Source organism: Panthera tigris, chromosome B4 (assembly GCF_018350195.1).
Source record: "Panthera tigris isolate Pti1 chromosome B4, P.tigris_Pti1_mat1.1, whole genome shotgun sequence".
Classification (NCBI taxonomy): domain Eukaryota; kingdom Metazoa; phylum Chordata; class Mammalia; order Carnivora; family Felidae; genus Panthera; species Panthera tigris.
This window is the reverse complement of record NC_056666.1, coordinates 66,234,773-66,259,708: the sequence shown is the minus strand read 5'-3', so window position 1 is coordinate 66,259,708 and position 24,936 is coordinate 66,234,773. Positions and strand designations below refer to the sequence as shown.

The window sequence follows — 24,936 nt, the reverse complement described above, 5'->3', positions numbered from 1 at the left end:
AGCTAATTTCTTTAACATGTAAGTAAACATAAAAAGTAGTTTTCATATATTTTCTGTACCCAAGTGGACAATCTTATACCATCCTCTCTCCTGTGCCGACATGCACACTCTACTTTGACCACTGGATTAGCTGACTTGAATGTCGTGGACGTTCTCCTTCTAATCATCCTTGCTTCCTGTACTTAAAGATATAATTTTCCTATTTCTACTGGATTGAATGTCTCAGGGATATTTGGGAGATGGGGGATGGAGCAGATAAGTAATGTAAAAATAAAAGTGAGTAAATCTTGGAAAAGGCAAATCAGTTTTAAACACTCTGGCTCTCTTTCCCCTGTACTCATCTGTAAAGTGAGTAACTTGGTTTTAACTCTAAAACTGTAATTTTAAATTTGGCTTGCTTTATTTGTATTGACTGTAGATTTCAGCAGACAAGTTTTTCCTTAGTGCCATCTTGTGGGCAATGTAACAAAATCCAGTGGAAAAGTTTTTTTTTGTTTTTTTTTTTTAAATTAAATTGTTCAGAGTGTATTTTATCTTACAAAAAAGGAAGAGAGGAAGAAGAAATTCTCTAATGAAAAGCTTTTTTAAAAAAGCATGTTTCTTATAACATTCCTAACAAATCATAACTGATTAAAACCACCTATTTAATGTTCTTTTTTTCTTGTAGCTCAGATTCTGGAACCTCAGAGGCTAGTCTTTCACCTCCTTCTTCCCCACCAAGCCGGCCCCGTAATGAACTGAATGTTTTTAACCGTCTTACTGTTTCTCAGGGAAACACATCAGTTCAGCAGGATAAGTAAGTCTTTATGGAAAAGAGCCCCTCTATTTATTACCGTAGTCTGAACCTTTCAATAGAGTCTGCAGAACACATTTAGCCATCTCTTTGTGTGGGAGATGAAGTCTGACTTGTGAACTCTGGCCATATTTGATGTGTTTTTCCAACAGGAAATGAACAATATAGAAAAGATTAGAGAAAATTATTTTCCTGCTGAACATTTTTCCCTGTTGTAGATTTGCATTGCTAAACTTTCAGCACTTGTCTTGCCTTTTCATTTCTATGTAAATTAGAATTCAAATATCTTTGAGACCACTCTAAGTTTAAATTTGTTGGGATACTAAAAGCCTCTAGTCCAGAGAGCCTGAGTTGAAAAGAGGCAACTTATTTTACCTTCAGTGCATATAACAGCTTACAAAGTCCATTGTTATATGTATAAAATGTTGTTAGCATTTGGTGGTTTGACACAAATCCACCACAAAAAGTCAGTAATAAAATAAAATAAAGACAGCTCGTATTTGGGTGGAGGGGGTTAGGACTGAGGTGGATTGTGGAGGAAGAGAAGTTGGAAGCCTGTGAAAATTATAATTTGCATTAAATTTGAAGTGAGAAAGTATTCCCACATCGAGCCAGAATCTCTCTTGCAAGAATTCATACTAACAGTCCTGCCATAAAATATTTATTAACTCTGACTTATCTGGTTTGATTTTGAATGGTAGCATAGTGTATGTATGTACTTCATATCCAGTCTCCCACCCCTGTTGTTTTCAATGCTGTAATCTTCCTGTGTAGATCAACAATTTCTGAGATTTGTAGGATGCTATTTAAGATCTGTCTGGCATGTTCAGAACATGCCAGATGTCTCTGTAGACTTAGAGAAGCACACATTTTGAAAGAATTTTTAATCTGCTTAATGTATGGACAAAGTTTTTAAAGTTAGATTTTAATATAGTTTAATCAGTAGATGATCTACCCTTTAAAGTGATCTAGATAGATAAATACTTCATGTTATTGAAAAAATTCTCTAACATTGTTAAGTCATACCTTCCATTTAATTGAGAAAAGAATAGAAGAACGTTAAGAATGCCTTCGGGAAGTCCATTTTCACTAGTGATATGAAGGTTTACTAAATTTTGTCTGTACATTCACAGTCATAAAATTTTGTCAGTATTTTGATAATTTTGACAATCTAGTCATAGTTTTATATTTTCTACTGAAATATTTTATAAGCTACCAGTAATTTGACGCTGTTGTCATCTCTATAAGCTAAAACTCAGAATAAGTGACTACACTTTCAAAGACTCACCTACCTTTGACTCACTTTCTTTTTGAGGCTAGCATATTTCACCAGCTGGAAGTAGATCCCATAGATAGTTTTTGGTTATGTTCCATGTCAGTATTCACTCTGTTTTTTTTCCCCAAGCCTAATAAACAAACTGAGTAGATTTTCTTTTTCTTTTTTTAAAAATTTATTTATTTTGAGAGAGAGAGAGAGAGAGAGAGTGAGAGAACGGACAGGGGAGGGACAGAGGGAGAGAGGGAAAGAGAGAATCCCAAGCAGGCTCCATGCTGTCAGTGTGGAGCCCAATGTGTGACTCATTTCCATGAACCATAAGATAATTACCTAAGCTAAAATCGAGAGTTGGGCACTCAACTGACTGAGCCACCCAGGCACTCTTTAATAGGTTTTTATAAGAACCCAACTTATTGTCAGTCGTGGAGGTTTCAGGGTATGGCTGACAGTAGTGGCTCACCTATTTTTAAAATCTCACTAAAGTCTCATATTACTAAGGGACTCCCTCATTAGGAAACTGTTTTTGAGATAAGTCAAAATCAAAGGTTATTGAATTCTGGGTAGTTTGCTTTCCATGTAAACATAAAATGCATTTGTGCAGTTTCCACATTAGAATCTAAATCCAAAGTAGTTATCAAGATGGATAAAAATTCATTAATAGCTGTTTAAATGGGAAAAATGTTCTAGTACTAATCAAATTAAATAGAAAGAATCTTAAAGTGATGTATTTTACTTACTTGATATTGTTCCTCTTCGGGGCATTAATTTTAGAAGTGAGGAATAATAGGTTTTCTGTGGATTAGTAATAGAAAGTTTTTATCCCACCCAAAGTCTTAGTAGAAAACATAAGAATCAAATATATTGCCAGATACAGCTGTATATTTGCAGATATCCAGTGCAAATAGAAAAGTGGGGCATTCACAATAAAGGAAATGTTTGCTATATTCCTATTATTCATACTGTCAGTTTTCAGTTCAGTCCCAGTGTCTTTACCTGTTGACATCTGTGTTCTTTTTCCTCATAATTCTAACTCTTTCACTGTAGGTCTGATGAAAGTGACTCCTCTCTGTCGGAGGTACACAGGTACTTTCTTTCTATCTTTCCTACATTCTGGCATTTCATTGATGTTCTAAAATGCCTTCTGAGAAACTATAAGCATATCTCACTTTTGTATGCATAACCAGTTGTAAACCGTATAAACATACTAATATTTTTAAACATATTAATTTTAATATATTTTTGTCATCCCTTTTAGACCAAGAACTGGCAAACCTTTTTTGTATAATAGCACAGAAAGTTGTGATGCTTGTTCTCTGTCTATAATCTAAATCTTTTATTTGAAATAATTTAAGTTCTATGAATATTGATATCATTGCTCCTCAGTGATTAAATGTTTCGGTCTTTCAAAGTGTGGGGGGTAAATAAGGTATTTTTTTTGTTGTTATTGGCTTAATGATTATAAGTAAAAAGTTTATGGAAAGCTTTGTGATGAAGAAAAAATATATGCAAGGGGGGGCACAAAAGATACTATGATACATAAAATATAAAAAGAAATAGAAACTAAAGGAGCTTTTCTAAAATAACAAATATATTTTTACTGATAGATGCTGTTTTAAAGATAACAATGTTGAATTTTTCATGTTGTGGGGTTTTTTTTCTTTTTGGATCCTTAATTTCTCTCTTTCTATCATTTCCTCTTTCCACTTATCATTTTGTCTCCTCTCTTTTTGCACTTGTTTCTCCTGTTTATGGCCATTTTGCTGATCATCAGTAGATCCTCCAGAAGGTAGGCAGAGGAAATTAATCTCATTTATTACAAGACTTTACTGATTTGCATGGAACAAGAATAAGCTTTTTTCCCCCTTCAACTCAGGTTGTTTTACAACTGTGCAATATATAACCTTAACTTAAACTATTTTAAAGTTGATTTCTATATTTCAGAATGTGAATAGATTAATTTTAATATTAAGAGAAATACTATGGATGTATGTTTCCAATTTCTGTATTTTTCTATTATCTTTGGCATGAGGTAATCTCTACAAAATATTAGTACTAATATTGTGAATACTGGAGAGCATTTTTCAGTAGCTAGTAAAATGCTGTATTTAATTATGAGATTATTTTTCTTCAGAAGTCTGAAAAATCAATGATATTAAAACATATAAAAATGAAAAAAAGGCATCTTACCCTCCAAAATTGTGTCATACATAAGTCACTGGAGGCAAATATTTACTTTTGTAATATTACAAACTTTGACATGACAGACTCTTATACCTTAGGCTGGTCACATGGATTTTTTCTTTATAATCAGCTTATTGGAATATACATACATACATATTTTGTTTGAGAAGTAAGAGTAGCATCTGACTGTGCATTAGATCAAACCTTTTGAATATTTGAAGCTATAATTCTAATTCGATGGCTTCAGTTCATAGATATGAACTCATATCAGTAGGATTTCAAAATGGAGATTCAGACTTTTGGGGGAAGTTTTGCTTCTGTTTCAGTTTTAATTTGGTTAACTTCTTAGATTACAAACAAGTTTCCAAGCATTAATTTCAAGAATTGACACATGTATGCAAATAATACATTGGACTTTGTAATTACATATCCAGTGGCAACAATTCCTGGTGTCATTTCTAGTGACGATGAACAACTTCTGCTTTTCAAAATCATTAATAACTACTCTAAAAATAAAGTTTGTTTGTTTCTTTTAGCCCTGAGCTTATATTTATCTCCTAATGTTTCTATTCATCAGCCCTCTTGAGCTCTGCCAGAATTAATCTTCTGGAATTAATTAATTGAATTAATCCATGCACATCTCTTTTTGTGTGTATATGACAGCTCTTTAAATATTCAGTGCCTTAACCTACTATTGAATCCTCTCCAATGAATGTTTTCCTATCAGTTCAGTATGTCTAGTTTCATTATCTGCTCCTTATATGATGTAGTCTACAGATTGTTTTGCTTCTACTATTTTTGAAAATGTCCCAATTTTTCAGTGTTTAAAATCTAGCATCTAGAACTCAACCTCCTTCCAGATCCCTCAGCAGAATATAGTAACTCTATTATGTTCTTTCTCCTGAAATATTTACTTCTATTGAACACGTTATTGAAAGTGCTTATAGAAGAACCATAAATTGTTGATTCATTGATCTTATATTCTATTAAAAAAAATCTCTTTGGCTATTAGTGTGTGTGTGTGTGTGTGTGTGTGTGTGTGTGTATTTCAATTTATTTAAACTGAAATAAACCCAGAAAGCAATTCACCCATTTCTCCTACCTCCCACTTCCCACCCTTAAAATTACCAATCTATTCTCTGTATCTATGAGATTGGGTTTTTTAATGTATATTTTTAAGATTGTGTGTATAAGAGAGATAATATGGCATGTATCTTTGTCTTATTTCACTTAGCATAATGCCCTCTTTAGCTTTTTAGATCTAGGCTACTATTAAGGCTTTTACTACCTGAAGCATTTTGTTCTATCTTCTACTTAAATTTTATCTTTAAATTGTATCCAATGATTATTTTAGTGTTAAGTGGGTACTTAAAGCAAATAAATTTTGTTTGTCATTTTCCTAGGCAATACATACCAGTGTCCAGTTCTTTAATATATCAGTTTAATATATATGCCAGCTCTGTTTTCTGTGCTAGAGAAATATTGACTAGATATTGAAGTCTTCTTTGAAATTGACAGGAACATTGACTCCTTAAGTGTGCCTCTCCACCAATGGAACTACCTTACTCCAACTGTTCTGTTCTTACCTACCATGTCCACAAGGATATCACTTGAAAGGCTTAATGTAATGGACCTTTTTGGAGTCAACATGTGTTATGAATATGATATTTCTCTAATTTGCTATTAACCCTACAAAGAACTTCCCCCATGAGATTAGTGTTACCTCTTATTGATGAGCATTTATTTTTAAATGTTTATAATGATTTGTTCAGTATTTCCCTTTGTGAGACTCAACAAGAAGTCTTACCCATCTGTAATTCCTGAAGTCTACTTTTTCCCCTGCTTTTTGGAAAAAGGGGCCTACATGTTTTGTGCCCCTTATTGATCTTAGTGTACCAACAATGATTTTTGTGTGAACAATGTTGTATCCTTCCAAAACCCTGTGATATAATGATTTAAACACAGAAATACTTGAATTCAATGAATAAGTCTCTATGGTCAGTTCTAACTTATCTTGGGCTTACATTTCTTCTTAATCATTTCTGCCCATTGCATCTTGAAGATTGTTCTCTTTCATTGAGAAGGTGGAAAGAAACAGTTTTATTTTATTCCTGTTATTTGTTCTGATATTATGCCATCTATTTTATATAATGGACACATTTCTACATAATAATTTTTCTTCCTGCTCTGAACAAAGATATATCCAATTTATATATTTATTATGTTATAATTCACTCTCATCTTTAGTCTTCTCAATACAACTATTTCAATTCAGATCCTGTCTTAAACTCCTTTAGGATAGGGACAATGTTTTGATAAACTTTGCATTTCCATAGTGCATAGCACAAAGCATAAACTCCAGAAATATGAAACTTATGAGAAAGTTCCCTAATAGCCTCACTGTTCTTTTAAAGTCCCATTCTTTTTTCTTTTTTTAATCTTCTTGGAGACTATTAGAGTTTTTTCTTTATTTTTTTTGATATTTTTGAGCCATTCTCCCTTTAGAATTTCTGTGTATGTGATCGGTCCTATCTTTTTTCAAATTCACTTGAAAAATTTTTTTCAGTATTTTAGGTGGTATGTGTTATACTTTCTCCAGAATGTTCTTTTTGACAGTCATATTTCAGCATAGCAGAGTCACACTTCCAGTTATCCATCATTTATACTTTTTTATTTGTCAGAATTCACTCTACTCAAACAGCTCCCAATATTACTGCATTCAACTTTGAAGAGAATTTGTTGATAAGATGATCTGTGTGCCATAGGCTTTGCTCTTTGCAGAGGGCAGCTGCTGACTGATGCCTCATTAGTTGATGCACTCCATCACTACTGTTACTATTTCACATTTTGTCTCTGTCCTTTTGCTTTAAAAAGAGACAAAGGAGCAGTCTGAGTTTTCCTATTAATTAGTTAGAAAGGCTTCTTAAAGTCAGGAGAAAAATAAAATTGGTCTCATGATATAGCTACTTAAGTAAGTCTTGTTTTTCCCCACCTCAGGGGCATAATCAACCCATTTCCTGCTTCAAAAGGAATCAGAGCTTCTCCACTGCAATGTATTCACATAGCTGAAGGGCACACAAAAGCTGTGCTCTGTGTGGATTCTACTGATGATCTCCTCTTCACTGGATCAAAAGGTACTTACTAGTGGTTGTTTCAGATGGATATTTAACAGATGAAAAGAAATGATTACATTTTAACAGGCTTAAAAGAAGAGTCAAACTGCTTAATACCCATAAAAACCTGAGAAATAATTTGGTTCAACTCCTGAATTATAGAAAATCATTGCATAGTTGGGAAGAAAGTAAAACCTCTGTTGATGTTATATGAATAGAATGTTGAGAAAATACATCTCCCTTCAGTAACTGAGCACTTAATGTATGCAAGGTCCTGAGCTTAGTAATACAAGTTATATAAAAATTGACAAAAATGTACATCATTACAATGTACATACACTGTGGTAAAGAGAATAAGATGGGTAGGAAACCATCATTTCTTGAGCACTTAAGCATATGTCAGAGACTATGCTAGACACTATACAAATTATATCTCATTTAATTCTCGTGGTAACCCCAATGAGATACATGTTGCATCCTCATTTTACAGATGAAGCAACTGAGGATTCAAGAAATGAAATAACTTCACCAGATAAACTTAGTAGTAAGTGGAAGAATCAGGATTGGAAACCCAGGTCTACTCATCTCCAAACCTGTATTCTTAACCCCCTTTGGTACAAGTGTAGGCAACTGGAAATGAACTACAAATGTTCTGAAGAGTTAAATACTAATCTTTTTGAGGTTTCTGAAAAGGGAGGTTATGCCAACCTGTGAGACATAACAAGGCTTTGACAGAGGCATTTAGGAGGAAACTTACAGGATGGTTTGGATATTGACAGGTAATGATTGACAGCCAGGATTGTAGAACAACATAAGCAGAGACATGGAGGGGAAAGTGGGGTATGTTTGGAAACTAAATCCAATTGGTTGAGAAGTAGAATACAGCTGACCCTTGAACAACATGGGGGTTAGGGGTGCCAACCCCCTGCACAGTTGAAAATCTGCATATAACTTTTGACTTCCCCAAACCCGAACTACTAATAGCCTTCTGTGAACCAAAGCTTCACCAATAATATAAACAGTTGATTAATAAATATTTTGCATGTTATTTGTACTATATACTATATTCTTACAATAAAATAAGAAAAAAGAATGTTACAAAGAAAATCATAAGGAAGAGAAAACACATTCATAGTATTGTACTATATTTTTCAAAAATTTTGCATATAAGTTGACCCTTCAAACCCATGTTGTTCAAGGGTCAACTGTAATCATAAGAGAAGTGATGGGCAGTAAAGCTAAAAAGGTAGGAAGGAAGCAAGTACAGGTTTGGGGAAGCTAATAAACGATTTTTAGCACTTAGGGATGTTACAAGACTCAGTTTAATCAGCAAGCATTTATTGCTCATTGCATATAAGGAAGTGTAACATATGAATTGTGAATAACGGCAAGCCATTCTCCAATTAAAAAATAATCTGCACTGTGAAAAATGTACTTTTATAATTTAAAGTAAATGTATCTCCAGAATAATTATATATTTAACATGTCAGAAAAACAAAATAATTAGTTTATAATTATGTTTTGGGGTCAAAAATAAAACCATCTATCAGTGACCCCTGGAAAAGAAAGGTATATGTGTTTATGAGTGTAGAGTGCTGTGAGGCGGTGAGAGTGAAGAGGCTGATTTGGGAATGCCATTTTAAATTCAGGGGAAATTTGAAGCAAGACTCTTGTGATATGACTATTTCAAAGTTTTATATAATTATTTTTTTTAATACCACATAATACATACACCAGCTATCCCTTGCTTTCATCCAATCCTTTATATGTACTTGGCCATTGAACTTGATGCAGAGGGTTGATGTCTGTTGCAGCTAGTGGAATAATTACTTTTTTCTTATTTTATTTCATTCTTCTAGGGGAAAGATTGTTAAAGTAATTTTTATTGTTAAGAGAACCTAATTTAGTTCATATTGACAGTATTTTCCTTTTCTTGTTTGTTTTAGATCGTACTTGTAAAGTATGGAATCTGGTGACTGGGCAGGAGATAATGTCATTGGGGGGTCATCCCAACAATGTTGTATCTGTAAAATATTGTAATTATACAAGCTTGGTCTTCACTGTGTCCACATCTTATATTAAGGTGTGGGACATCAGAGATTCAGCAAAGTGCATTCGAACGCTGACGTAAGTAATTTAAAGACAAATAGCATAAGGGCAAATAGCATAACATATATGAAAAGATAGGACTATGAATACATTTTTATTTATTTATAACTGTCCAGTTCCAAAAGGATGTTAAAATTAGGACATAGATAATATAACAAGGAAAAACTATTGAGAAAATGAAATATAGGAGCCTGGTATTAAACAGGAAGGAATAAATTGCATTTGATGTGTGACTAAGTATGTATTTCATATTCCTCCCTCCCAAATACTAAGGTATTGCATTTTCATAGTATTTATTACTTGATGTAATATTGATTTACATTACTTGCTTCAAATGAATACCACTCTGTGGAAAATGGCTAAAATCACCATTATAGATAGTTAAGAAGTACTTGTAACCTTTACTTAGCAGGTATTAAATATTGAGAGTTTTTTGTTTGTTCATGTTAGAACCTATACTGCTTTTGTGTGAGCACAAATTCCATAACTGTAGGTTAGGTTGGATAATTGGAGGATGAGTTTGTTTTCTGAGTCATTATATGTGTCTTTAAAATAAAGAGCAAATAATGATTCTTTTTTGCTATAAGATCGATAAACAGTTTTACATAATTAAAATTGGGGTGAACTCTTTAAATAAACAAAGGGAGCATAGGAAAGGGTAATTTTTATAATTTGTAGAGGAAATGTTAACTCAAGTCCTAATTTGTATTTTGAGAGCTACTATTTAATTTATTCTACTAAACACAAGTTTCTTAAGGGAAATTTCATAGAAAAAGGAGCACTGTATCTTAGAAATGGGCCAATCCAGTTGACTCACTAAAGGCAAATTTAAAAAGATTGATTATAACTTGATATTTTAGAAGTTAGCTGAGAAAATGTTTCAAAATTTAAGAATACATCTATTATTTAGAATTTATCTGAGGAAATAGAAATAAGTTATGTTTAAGTCTTTAGCACTTGGAAATACTCCATATATGATTGGGTTAGAGTAAGCAAAAACTGAAAATGGTTTGAAAAATCCTCATTGTCTTTAATTCAAAAGGCACACTTAATAAATAAGAAGAATATTGGTAGGCCTGGCCCTCGGGGCGTTCTGGAAGCTATAGGAAAATGAATTACCTTTGTGGCACTGTATCATTTGTTGAGTTTTTTGTTCTTTATCTTTGACATCTAATCTTTTTTTTTTTAAGTTTATTTATTTATGTTGAGAGAGAGAGAGAGAGAGAGAGAGAGAGAGAGAGAGAGAGAGAGAGAATGTACCAGCAGGGGAGGGGCAGAGAGAGAGAGGAAGAGGGAGAACCCAAGCAGAGCCTGAAGTGGGGCTTGATCTCATGCATTATGAGATCATGACCTGAGCCCAATCAAGTGTCCGACACTTAGCCGATTGAGCTAGCTAGGCACCCCAACATCTAATATTTTTTGAATGATATTCTAGTCATCCCTAACTCAGGAATCCCTAAGAATTCTGGAATTCTTAGGTTTATAATAGGTTTACAGATTAAGAATTTTAAGCCATTGGGGCTCCTCGGTGGCAGAGTCGGTTAAGCGTCTGACTCCACTCAGGTCATGATTTCATGGTTTGTGAGTTCCAGCCCCGTGTCAGTCTCTGTGCTGACAGCTCAGAGGGAGCCTGGAGCCTGCTTCAGATTCTGTGTCTCCCTCTGTCTTTGCCCTTCCCCTGCTCATGCTCTGCTTCTCTCTCTCTCTCTCTCTCAAAAATAAACATTAAAAAAAGAAAGAATTTTAAGCCATTTCATCTTGTTTTAGTTATTCATTTATTCACTTATTCATCAAATGTGTTTATAAGTACCAGCTATGTGTGCATGAGGTTGCATGCCAGGTACTGTTCACACGGTGACCAAACGGCACAGAGCTTGTTTTTGCCCACAGCCAGTTTCCTAGGAACTCAAGGAACTGTAAGCTGAACTCTTATCCAGGATTGTGACTTTTCCCTTTGTTTTGTCCCTGTTAAGGTCTTCAGGTCAAGTTACTCTTGGAGATGCCTGTTCTGCAAGTACCAGCCGGACAGTAGCTATTCCTTCTGGAGAAAACCAGATAAATCAAATTGCTCTAAACCCAACTGGCACTTTCCTCTATGCAGCTTCTGGAAATGCTGTCAGAATGTGGGATCTTAAAAGGTAGAATTTTTAAGAGAATGTATTTCTTATATATGGCAAGTACAATTTTCAGGCATTAATAACATATTAGTGCATGTAAAATCTAACTTTTATAACCCCAGAAGTTAATGTAAAATAATAGGCTTTTCTGTTTGGCCCAACACCCCTAAATGGCTCTTCTCTTCTCATTAGCAAATCCAAAAATTTCCTTTCTTTTATTCTCCATCAATAGAAAGAAAGTATACGAAGGAAAATAGCCTCTCTTAATATTTGTCTACAATTTGTGTTGTTTACTGGGAAGAGATGAAGATTCTCATTCTGTTTCACCAGGAAGTTTGAAAGAGTTTTTTGTTGTTGCTGTTGTGGTTGTTGTTTTGGGGGGAGGGGCAGCATCACTTAAACATTTTATATCTCAAAATTTTTAGTTTATAAGCTTAAGTTAATTACTGGGGGCATAAATCTTTATAGGGGTTTTATGAATATAAAATGTATATAAGAGATTAAATATTAATATAAAATGGGTAAAAAATGATAAATTGAAATGTAAGGTGTTATATCTCTGATTTGATTTTTATTTGCCATGAAATGTGAGCTTTTATCCCCCAGTTGAGTGTTTATTTTAGCTTCTTTTCTAGTTCTTAAAATTTTGGCAGCAAGGGAATATTCATTTATTAGTTAAGTATTTTTTCAACTTCAATTCTGTCAGGCACTGCACCAAGACTATGGTGGGTGCTGGGAATAAAGACTGAGCAAGACAAATGTGGTGTCTGCCTTCTTAGAGCTCATTTTGTAACGGAGGATAATGGCCATTAAACAGGCAATTATAGGATACTGAGTGAAGTTTGTAATTCAGGTAATACAGAATGCCTCCCATCTAGAGGGATTTGTCAATGATAAATAAAAAGGATATTTTAGAAACTGAAAATAACTAGTTATAACTTGTAATATGTTAACATATGACTGAGAAAGAATAATAAACATAATTTATAGATAAATAGATGAGAGAGAAAGAAGAAATACAGTCATGAGTCTGCTTTAGAAACAAAATGTAGAAAATTGAACACAGTGCTTGTTTGAGAAAATGAGAAAAGAGGTGAGTACTTGGTTTATTCTTGAAGATGTTAAAACTTGACTCATAGTCAAAACACCATGGAGGAAGATACCCAAAGTCATGACATGAGGCAGAAAAGGTAACAGCTTTTAAAAATCTTTACACTTTCTGTTTTTGCTGAAAAGTTAGGTCCTTTGAAAGCTGCTGATTTCAGCAATGTGATTAAATGTAGATTTATCATAAAAAAGTAAGAAAATAATTTTCTAGAAACGAAACTCTACAAGTTAAATATGTCTTTGTAGTCCAGCAGCTTGATTGAGGTAGGACTATGAAACAAAGGTTCATTGTCACCCCCTGACAATTAACATCACACATTTTTCTACAGTCACCTATATGTCCTGGTCATTTTCAGTCCTTATAATAACTGATGAAATGGACCACTTACTTTCTTTTTTTTTTTTTTTTTTTTTAATTTATTTCTGGAACAGAGAGAGACAGAGCATGAACGGGGGAGGGGCAGAGAGAGAGGGAGACACAGAATCGGAAACAGGCTCCAGGCTCCGAGCCATCAGGCCAGAGCCTGACGCGGGGCTCGAACTCACGGACCGCGAGATCGTGACCCGGCTGAAGTCGGACGCTTAACCGACTGCGCCACCCAGGCGCCCCTGGACCACTTACTTTCTGACGTGCATATATACATATGTGTGCATAAATATATATATGTGTGTGTGCATACATGTATATATGATTGTTGTACATATTTGTGTATGTGTATATGCGAGAATATTTGTGTTTTATATAAAGTAATCTTTTTCCATATTTTTATTGATTGTGTAGTCATGTAAGTGATATAGTTGTTTTAATCAAATTCCAAATTGAACCTAATAACATTGGTCATATATTTTAACATGTTCGGATATTTAACAGATTAAGGTTTATCTGGACTTAGGTTGCATTTAAAATTAGTCTTTGGCAAGTTTTGCTGCCATTTTGTTTACTGTCTGAATGACATCAGTAACTTTGGAATAACTTATTTAGGATTCCTCACACTTCAGTCGTAGAATAGGTTAGGTTGGCCATATTTTGACCCTTAATTTGAAAAGAGTTGCATGGAGGTGGAGCTAAGTTTAAAAAAAAAAAGCATTAGTGAACAGTTTCATCAAAGAATGTAGATTATTTACGTTGGGGCTTAACCTCAACCCATTAAGAAATATTTTCAAACAAAATTATTTTTCTTTCTTTTTAAAGGTTTCAGTCTACAGGAAAGTTAACAGGACACCTAGGCCCTGTTATGTGCCTTACAGTAGATCAGATTTCTAATGGACAAGATCTAATCATCACTGGCTCCAAGGATCATTACATCAAAGTGTGTATGATAGAGTTGTTGAATTATATTCTCCTATTAAATGATAGATATGAAGTATCAGATGCACCTAAGACCCTTTGCTCTTAATCAGTTTTCTTTTTTAACAATCCTATCCTTTGCTTTTTCTTCTTGATCTTTTTCCTCATTCAATAGTTCCTGATTTTATTGTCTTATAATTCAATCCCATATTCTCATTTTTCATAGAAGATTGTTTTGGAAGGATTTTAATGATGTTTGGCTCAGTCATCCAGCTAATGCTTAAGTCTCATTGTCACCATCTTTTACACTGAGTTTAGTATGGTCTTCAGATTTTATGAAATTAGCAGATGAGGGAAGATGCACAATTTGATTCTGGAAATGTTAAATTTGAGATACTAAGTAAGAGAAGTCATCCTCCTATAGGCAAGTAGGCCATTTGAAAGGCAATTCTAGAACTCCAGATAAGTTATGACTAGACATGCAGGTTTGGGAACCATTTGAAAGAAGCAGATGTTCAGGAGTTAGAGTAGTTGATGTGACCAAAGAGACAGAGGTTGACAGGACTCAGCCTTGTGAATTCCTGTAGGAACCAATAGGAATAAAAAGAGAATGCAGTGACAAAGGAGATAGGAAAAGTATAACTACTCTTTTTGGAACCTAAGATTAAGAGATGAGAAGTGGGTTAGTGACACGAAAATAGAGTGGTTAAAATGAGAGTATTGAGTATTTGGTAGACTTGAGTATTTCTGTCTGTTTAGGAAGCAGGCCCTTTGGAGAGGGAAAGTGATGGGGGAAGTGGTGGTAAGTGATGGAGGTGGTAGGAGTTAGAACCATATCAAAGATATGAACCCTGGGAAGCAGGAAGCACACGTTCTTCTAAAAAGAAGAGAAGGGTAAGAGAATGTTTGAAAATAAAAGGAAACTTTTGAAATGGAGGGAAGAGTCCAGAAAGTTTATTTTTGATCATGCGACCCTTTTCAGGAAATCATAAGGTCAATAGCTAAGAGAGATGATGACAACTGCGTGGAGTAGAAGGTTTAGAATAGCAACTTTGAGGGGAATTTTGAGATGGCCACCAGGATTGCAGAGCTACATTATAGTGCCTAAATAACAGTCATATCATTTTTCTGACTTGCAACTGGATTGATATGTAGTATTTTTGTTATTGAACATATAGTTTGTTCACCATACATGAAAAAATTGGTTGCCTTTCTAAAAAGCCTATAGACATATAAACATGTGACATATAAGCAAAAGTAGCATGAATATAGGGCCTGGGTTCTTCCTGAATCATTTATACAAGGTTAATTTAGTTGATTAGTAAAATATTGTAACAAAACAAGTCATATCTGGTTAATATACATGTGTATGTGTTTCTATGTATGAACGCATATAGGTGCTTATTTATAAGTTAAATAGGATGCCCCCCTTTTCTCTCCTTTTTTAGATGTTTGACATAACTGAAGGGGCTCTGGGAACTGTGAGTCCCACCCACAATTTTGAGCCCCCTCATTATGATGGCATTGAAGCGCTAACCATACAAGGGGATAATCTATTTAGTGGATCCAGAGATAATGGAATCAAGAAATGGGACTTAGCTCAAAAAGACCTTCTACAGGTAATGTAAAACCTTTCATGGGATGAAGTGGGTACTTCAAAGCCACCAGTAGTCTATATAAGACCTTGAAGAGCCTCTCAAAGAGTGTTTCATCTTCAGCTACCAGGGTTACAAATTATGAGAAGGGCAACATTCAATACTGAATAATACCTTCTAGATAAGGGTAGTTGAAAACAAAACGAACAAGTAGCATGAATGTCAATAGAACAAACTTGACAACAGATGAACATATTGCTTTCAAAAGCTTTCTTTAGAAAATTTTTTTTGATGTTTATTTATTTTTGAGAGATAGAGACACAGACAGAGCGTGAGTTGGGGAAGGGCAGAGAGAGAGGGAGACACACAGTTTGAAGCAGGCTCCAGGCTCTAAGCTATCAGCACAGAGACCGACATGGGGCTTGAACTCATGGGCTGTGAGATCATGACTTGAGCCGAAGTCGGACGCTTAAACTACTGAGCCACCCAGGAGCTCCTCAAAAGCTTTTATAGATATACATTCATGGTTGTGACTTTTATATTATTCATATAAATATATTTATACCTAAATGTAGTCATATAATTTGAGTATATAAGTATTGTTTACTCATTATGAAATATATGTGAGCTCTACTTTAGTTTTCTACAAAAAGCCTTAGGCTTCCATGTTCTCTACTAAAGGTTGAAGGCAGTGATTTTATGAGGCGGTCCTTATTATCTACATACCAGGTAGTTTTCAAACTTGTTGAATTAAATACATTTTGGAGAAAGGTGAGATACTTAACTCCCATGAAGAGAATGTGATGCGAAAAATTCTGTGTACTTTCTGGGTCTTTGAGATTCTTCAAGACTTTTAATATTGTAAGTTTTAATATTGATAACACTGATAATAATTGAGGCAAATTGGCAAGCAAATTGCAAATTTATTTCTTTAAATCATTAAGAATGATTGCATAGAAAATGATTTGTGGGGCACCTGGGTGGCTCAGTCAGTTAAGCGTCCGACTCTGGCTCAGGTCATGATCTCATGGTTCGTGGGTTCAAGCCCCACGTCGGGCTCTGTGCTGATAGCTCAGAGCCTGGAGCCTGCTTCAGATTCTGTGTCTCCCTCTTTTTCTGCCCCTCCCCGACTTGTGTTTTCTCTCTCTGTCAAAAATAAATAAAAATTAAAAAAAAAAAAAAAGAAAATTTCTTTATGGCTTCCAGGCCATTGAGTGGTCTAAATATTGTTTTGTCAACAGAAATGTTCGAAACTTACTTTGGTGTGAAACTGTCATTTTGGAAGGCTCCTCTTCAGCGGCTTATTTCTCTTTCTTTCTCCAGCAAGTTCCAAATGCACATAAGGATTGGGTCTGTGCCCTAGGAGTGGTGCCAGGGCACCCGGTTTTGCTCAGTGGCTGCAGAGGGGGCATTTTGAAGCTTTGGAACATGGATACTTTTGTGCCAGTCGGAGAAATGAAGGGTCATGATAGTCCTATCAATGCCATATGTGTTAATTCCACCCACATTTTTACTGCAGCCGAGTAAGTTTTTCCTATGTGATTTTTTTCTATATTGGCTGTTTGTGTTCAGATTTAATAAATATTGTTAAGTTGTAAATAACTGGAAACATAGAACACATGAAACCCTTTTATTACAGTCATTGTAATGTCTATTTAAGATCTCTTATTCATATTTTCTGATTTGCACCTTGGTCACTGCATTTAATCCCAAGATTACATGAGAATAGTGTTACTTCTGTATTAGCACTCAGCTTAACTAGGAAGTCTGATGCTAGATGTTCCCCTGGTGATTTTAATTAAAAAAAATCATTCATAGGTGACTAATTCCAGAAAGTCAACAAATTTGCTATTCTTCTCATTTAGAACAAATCATTTAAAAAATCTCTGTTCCCCTTCTGCCTCTGTTTATAGTACAGTTGACTCTTGAACAATGTGGGCTTAGGGACCCTGACCCCTGCAGAGTTGAAAATCCAGGTATAACTCTGAATTCCCCCAAATTAAATTAAGAATAGCTTACTGTTGACTGGAAACCTTACCGATAATATAGTCAGTTAACACATATTTTATATTTTATATGTATTAAATACTGTATTCTTACAATAAAGGAAGCTAGAGAAAAGAAAATGTTATTAAGAAAATCGTAAGGAAGAGAAAATACATTTATAGTACTGTGCTGTTTATTAAAAAATCCACATGTAAGTGGACCCTCATAGTTCAAATCTGTGTTGTTCAAGGCTCAGCTGTATAAGTACATAGTAATACTATCTGGTTCCTCCCTCTTAGGAAGGCTGGATTCATTTGCTTATTTTTTCATTCATGATGAATCTCCAAAGTTGGGCACTGTTCCAGACTCTTGGGAAGACCTGTGAACAAAACAGATCCAAACCCCCAGTTTCATTCTAAGGGGAAAAAAAGACAAGAAATAAGTAAAATATATTATACGGTGACAGGTGCCTAGGAAGAAAAATAAAGCAGGGTACAGGGAAGAGAGTATCGTGGGGAGGGAGTTACACAATAGGGTGGTGGGTGAAGGCCTCACTGAGTAAGTGACATTTAAGAAGATGCTTGAAGGAAGTGGAGAGTTGTTGTGACCATAAAAATGACATAATATGTATATAAGTAATTTGGAAAGGAAAATATATATACCCTAACGTGAGGCATTGGTTTCATTCAAATAAAATATAATGTCTCATGAATATCTATCTTGAAAATCTCCTTTTGGTCATTTTTGCACATTTTAATTTAATCAGAACACCTTGATTCATCTATCTTAAATGTATGATTACCTTGATTTTATTTTGAAACCTCTGCTCTATTTCTATGGCATCTCTTCTTATTTGTGCTATTTTCATCAAATCCCTCTTTTCATTTAGATTTACTTTCTCATATCTCCAAAGTACTTCAAAGTTCATTTATTTTGTGTTTTTCTAAGGTGCTTACCTTTGGTGCTTCATTGATGTTATTTCCAAGATATATTACTTTCTCAAGACTCACCACTTTTGTTTATTCTCTTGGAAGCTTTCTGTGTCCTTGGTAATTTATGGAAAATAACTGAATACTTCCCAAAGTTGTGGGACACATAATACAAGACTATAAAAGTATTATATATCACTGAGGTCTGGTGGGTGAAGTATGATGTTACTGTAACACCTCTCTTCCACAATATAGTATTATTTTTGAAGAACTGAACTTTTTCTCAGTATGTCCATGGTGCACCAGATGCAAATGTATTTACTATGTAACTTAAAAATCAGGAAAATAGCCAATAAAGTCAGAAAGGCTATTTTCAAATTAGTTCCACTTATTTATTAATTAGCACACACTTGTATAGTGCTTAGTATTTACCAGGCATTGTTCTAAGTTCTTTCCAGGCATTAATTCATGTATCTTCATAAGAACTCTAGAAGGTAAATATTATTATAATCTTGATTTTACAGGTGGGAAAACTGAGGCATTTTATAACTTAGTCCTTATATAATAATTCCATCATATCTGATATTTCTAGATTTGTTGCTTTTTATTTATTTATGTATTTATTTGTAAATCTGGATCTGTAGTATTGATTAATTTTTCTTATGATTATGGGGCTCATTTTACCTGTGTCTTTTTTGTCAAGTAATAGTTTACTGGATGTTGAACATTATATTGTGTTTTAAGATCTGGATTTTGTTGTATTCTTCTAAAGAGCGTTGGACTTCGTCAGGAAGTTAAGTTTCTTGTGGTTCAGCTTCATCTTTTTGAGACCGATTTTTAATTCTTGGATTTCTACTGAATACCATAAGTGTTTGATGATATCTCCTTACTGATCAGAAAGTGAACAGCTCATAGCCCTCTGTGGGCTCTGGGAATTGTTCAATTTATAGCTCACTAGTAGATGTTTGTTATTGTTGTTGTTGTTGTTTTGTTTGTTTCTTTTTGTTTTTTGGGTTTTTGCTTGGCCTTATAATCTTACTCTACTCATGGTGTAGCTTAGTATTCAGAGACATTAGTGGCCCTTATATAGATTTATGGAGTTTTTTTTCCCACAGCTCCATAGTTCTTTCTGCATAGCTCTCTCCTCTTCTCTCCTCGATCCTGAAAATTCCAACTACTCCACATCCCCCAGGTTTTTATTTCTATCTCTTCAACTTAGTGCTTCTGTAGTTTTCTGCTTGAGTTCTTACTCCCTGGGAAGTGTTTCCAAAGCAACAGCCAGGGCTGTCATGAAGCTCACCCCTCTCCCTTTTCTCAGGGACAACAGCCCTGTACTCCCTCATGGTCCAGTATCTGAAAATAGTTGTTCCATATATTTTGTCAGATTTTTACTTTGTTTGCAGCAGGAGAGCTAACCTGCTTCAAATTACTTGGTTATGACTAGTAGTGGAAATTTGATAATTTCAGACTTAGTATGTCCTAAACTGAAATCCCAACCTTCCCAGGAAACCTGCTCATCCTTTGGCATCTCTGTCTTCTCTGTTGATCAGGCTAGATAGAAACTTTCATTCCTTCCTTTCATACTCCATAGCCAGTCCTTGAGCAAATCCTGTTGGTATTCTACCTTTAAATTATATTTGGAATCTGACCACTTCTCACCATATCTTCTAACTCACTGATTTTAATTGCCATCAGCTCTTGGATTACTACAAGAACTGATTATTACTAGTAGCTCCTAAACAAGGTACCTTGTTCATATGTAGTCTACTCTTAACACAGAAGCCAGAATAATCCTTTCAAAACACAGATTAGATCATATTCCTTCTCTGTTCAAAACCTTGCATTGGTCCCCTATTTCACCTAGAGTAGAAGCCATACTTGATGTGACCTTGTGGGCATCTGTTATTTCTCTCACCTTTCCTTTTAGCACTTGCTCTTTCTAGACTTGCTCCTTGTTTTGTAGTCCCCAGTAACCTCTTTACTGGTCCTTGAACACATCACCTCATTTCAGCCATAGTACAGAATGCTCCCTTTGCCCAGAATGCTTTGCCTTCAGAGATCCTGACTCTCTTCCAATGTCCTTCTTTCTCACTAAAAGTAACCTTGCCATTGTATTTAAAATTGAAACCCTTCTATCACCTAGAACCCAATTCCCTTTACCATGCAGTCTTTTCTTTTTTTATAACATGGATTACTTTCTAATAAACTTCATAATTTAATTATTATGATTTACTGTCTGTCTTCTCTTGTTAGAATGTGTAAGCTACAACAGAAGAGGGTTTTGTTATTTATCTGTTTGTTTGTTTTTAAGAATTGTCCCAAGCACCTAGAATATTGCCTGGAACATAGCAAGTTCTCAATAAGTATTTGTTGAGTGGATGGCTGAATAAATGAATGGGTAGATGAGTAGGTGGATGAAGGAACATATCCCCTTGCTGTTACCAATATACATATGCTGTGTGGGTTGGTGAGAAGACTATTATTTTCCCCCAGTTTTACTGAGATATAATTGAAATACAGCATTGTATAAGTTTAAGGTATATAGCATAGTAATTTGACTTACATATATTGTAAAATGATTATCACAATAAATTTAGTTAACATCTATCATCTTATATAGATTCAAAAAAAGAAAAAGAAAGTTTCTTTTTTGCTTGTTAATAAGAACTCTTAGGGAGAACAGAGATTATTGATTAAAAACTAGAAAGCCTGGATCCGAGGCTCACCTCTGCCCTTTACTATGTTACATTGGATAGGTAACTAAACTCTCTTCATCCTTGAAATGGACTGCATAATCTCTGAAATGCCTTTTAACTATGAAATTCTATGGAAACTCTTTCTTTTAGCTTTGAGTTTATTAGATAATTGGAGAAAACTAACACTCCCTTAAAGCTATGAGAAATACAGTAAGAAATATGATTGTTTAATGACTATTCCCCAGTACCCACATGGTGGGTGAACAAAAACAAGTTTTCTCAGAAACACTTTGAATCTTCCATGTTCCATGATAGTGGAGTATTAGTCCACTTCTCAGTAGCCTCTTGTTTTTTCCATGGGCTTACGCTGATTTCATGTGAACATAATTCTGACTCTTGCCAGATTCACCAATTCCTGGAATCCCTGCTCCAATCTCCTCCCTTCCCAGAAGCCTTACTGTAACCTTACTCTGGGCTGTTGTGCCTGAAGATCTCTGACCAATGTTGTATCACATATTGTTTTTTGAAATAATGAGTGCAGATCCAGTGTAGTGATTAGGAGGTGGGGCCCTGGAACCAAACTGCCTAGATCGAGATCTTGGTTCTGTCATGTACTTTGTAATTTTGAGCCAATTACTTAACCTCTCTGGACCTAAATTTGCTCATCAATATAAATGGGATAATAGCATTATCTATCTCTATGGTAGTTAAAGAGAATTGAATGTATTTATATATAAAGGGCACATACTAACAATGCCTGCCATATAGTAAGCCCTTGATAATATGAATTATTTTTATATTATTATGTGTATCTGTTTGATATACTTATGTATATTTTTACTTACATATATTAAAGTCCTCTTCAGAAAATGTTTTCACAGTAATTCTAAAAGCTATTTCTTTATCTTCCTGCCTCTTTTCACGTGTTCATTTTTAATTTGTTCCATAGTGATCGAACTGTGAGAATTTGGAAGGCTCGCAATTTGCAAGATGGTCAGATCTCTGACATAGGAGATCTGGGGGAAGATATTGCCAGTAATTAAACATGAGTGAAGATAGTCATAAACTGAATACTGTGATAATACTCTGTACGTTCATTATGGAAAAGTTGCCTAATAGGCGAAAATTTATGAATCGGATTAACTGGAAAATATATCTGAATCCAACTGCTGAATATAAATGGTATTCTAATAAAATTGTGTACTAGCCTGTGTGCTTAATTTTAATATCTCCCAAACATATATATCCTATAATCGGTATACTGCTTGATTCACACTTTATTGTGGCTGGATTTTTGTGCCTAGCTATTAAAAAACACCTTAAAATTATTTGAATTGTAAGATGACTGCTTTTGTGACAGAAAACCCCCAGAATACAATGCAACCCATTGGTAATTCGTCATATAGTCTGTTCAGATGATTTACATATTTAAACATACTGGGAATGTTAGTCAAATTGTGGTCCGTCTGTCTGGTATTTATATCAGTCTATAGAGGGTTCCCAAATTTCGAAGCTCTTTTAATATAATGGAAAAAAATAAGATAGGAGAATATGATTGATGATTTTGCATAAGGTGGAATTGACCGTCCTCTACTAACAGAAAATGTTAAACAGTTTGTGTTAAATGTTGATGTTTACTTGTATTGACCAAAGTTTTACAGCTGTGCTATATTCTGTGCTCAGGACTAAAATGCTGTTAAATTGTTTTATTAGTGCTGTGCATACATTCTGCGATGGAAGACAATTTTGATGTCCTAACAGAAATATATTTTGATCTATTTTCCTATGGAGTTGTTTCTATTATCACCTTTTAATTTCATTTTTATTTAATAGTCTTTCCTTCCCCTTTTATCTAATTTTTTATATGCTGCTAAATATATTTTAAATACACTGTGTTTGCAAACCTTGGTAGTTATGAGAGCTCTATCATTTGCGGTGGGAAAAGGTATGTAAATAAGTAGATTGTAAAGAATGTCTTACCTTGTAACTGTATGAATTTTTAAATGCTGTAGATTGGATTTTGCAAAAGGATGTATAATTTATCGGTCTGCTCAGAATATTAATTTGTAAATTCTGCAAGTTTAATTTTTATGTAGATGGTATAACATTTGAAAATATTGTCTTGTGATTTTTTTTTTCCCTTTGAGTATATTTGCTTGTAAATGAAAGCTTAGCTACGGCTTCAATAAACATGTTGCTCTGAATTGTTTTTATTCTCTTGTCCTTTTTCTAATTATGAAAATTGTTAGTATTTGTAAAACTTTGTTTTATCTGTGTGTGATATAAGGAAAGGCATTTTTTTTGTTATCCACTTCATATGCAATCCAGTTTTTGCTCATTAGACATGATATATTCTTGAATAGTTTGAATCATAACCTACTCTTGATGAACCAAAGGAACTCACTATTGAAAGAATTAAATCAGGAATGCCTGGGTGGCTCAGTGGCTTGAGTGTTCTATTTCAGCTCAGGTCATGATCTCACCGTTTATGGGTTTAAGCCCAGCATTCCGCTCTCTGCTGTCAGCACAAAGCCTGCTTCAGACCTTCTGTTCCCCAGTATCTCTGTCCCTCCTCCACTCTCTCTCTCTCAAAACAAATAAACTTAAAAAAAAAAGTAAATAGTTGAATCAAACTATGTAATTTAGGCATGTGAACATAGATGGTAAAACAAAAATTATTCCCACAAATATTAGGACAATAGTGACTTTGGTTATCTGGAGAAGAAATAGGGTGGTCACTGGCAGGTATTGTAGGAGGTGAGTTGGGAATGTAGAGGGGGGTGTGGAGGTGTTTTGGGGGTCCTAGAAATGTTCTACTTCTCAGTCTGGGTCCTAAGTTAAACTGTACATGTATTTCTCTTATTTTATGTATGTGTGCTATACTTCACAATGAAGTATATATTTCTTTTGTTTTAAAGAAGGGATTTTCCTGTAAAGAGGAAGTCAGCTACTTTGTAATTTTGCCTCCTTTCCTGGAGGAAAATACTATGATAAGACCTGAGAGACATTTTTAGGACTATTTTGAATTTCAATACCCTTAGAGTGTTTTTTTTTTTTTTTCCATAGGACTATTGCTCAACCATTCATTTGACAATTTATTCAATAAATGTTTATTGAGAATGCCCTGGGCCAGGTACTAGGGACAAAAAAATAGCAAGACTGAGTTGATGCTTGCCCTCTGAGTGGAGAGAGAGAATAAATGTAGCACTTACATAACAGCTTGGTAAGTGCTCTGACTGGAAAGATCTGGGTGTCTTCACGCCTATTAGAGGCCTGACTGCAAGGCCAATTAGAGGTCTGTCATAAGGTCCGAGCACCGTGTGTGTTTGTGCGGAACACGAAGTCCGGTGTCTGTTTTACCTTTTAAAATGCTTAAGGCTCAAAAGTAAAACATAAATAAATAAATAAATAAATAAAACGCTGAAGGCTCAGCTAGATTTGATCTGATTTAAATAGTTCAAATGAATATGTAAAAGAGGCAGTTCTCTTAAAAGACTTTCATTTTAAATTATGTTGGGGGAAGTCATCTAGAGGACATGACCTCTGATTGACCCAAGAGCTAGATCCGGGCAATCAGAGACTCCCCAGCCGCCTCCCCAGTCCTTGCACTGTTATGTTTTGCCCACGTTACCACAGCCGGAGCTGTTTCTGTGTTTCAAGGACATAGCCTTGAGAGAGTTACGTGTTGTTGAGACTCTCTGCGTGATACTGGAGACTGAACCCAGGTAAGGCTTCTACGTAAACTT

General features: G+C 34.7%; 1 protein-coding gene and 1 long non-coding RNA gene across 9 annotated transcripts in view; one reads left to right on the top strand and one right to left on the bottom strand.

Moving 5' to 3' along the window:
• KIF21A (kinesin family member 21A) overlaps positions 1–23,364 on the top strand; it is a 150,869-nt gene extending 127,505 nt beyond the window's left edge. For 3 of the 8 annotated variants that reach the window (XM_042992101.1, XM_042992108.1, XM_042992103.1), the window contains 10 exons: positions 668–796; positions 3,114–3,152; positions 3,841–3,855; positions 7,248–7,384; positions 9,310–9,490; positions 11,446–11,610; positions 13,889–14,006; positions 15,433–15,603; positions 16,903–17,102; positions 22,140–23,364. In XM_042992101.1, coding sequence (XP_042848035.1) covers positions 668–796; positions 3,114–3,152; positions 3,841–3,855; positions 7,248–7,384; positions 9,310–9,490; positions 11,446–11,610; positions 13,889–14,006; positions 15,433–15,603; positions 16,903–17,102; positions 22,140–22,233 — 1,249 coding nt within the window. In that variant the 3' untranslated portion in view covers positions 22,234–23,364. The remainder of the gene's footprint in view (positions 1–667; positions 797–3,113; positions 3,153–3,840; positions 3,856–7,247; positions 7,385–9,309; positions 9,491–11,445; positions 11,611–13,888; positions 14,007–15,432; positions 15,604–16,902; positions 17,103–22,139) is intronic. The other 5 variants (XM_042992102.1, XM_042992104.1, XM_042992105.1 and 2 more) reach the window with 3 other exon arrangements.
• On the bottom strand, positions 17,760–23,750 carry LOC122240331. The gene is made up of 3 exons (XR_006219890.1): positions 23,674–23,750; positions 22,036–22,206; positions 17,760–17,944 (listed from the first exon to the last, which is right to left on the bottom strand). It is a non-coding gene; the product is annotated as an uncharacterized LOC122240331 (long non-coding RNA).
• Between the last annotated feature and the right edge of the window lie 1,186 nt (positions 23,751–24,936).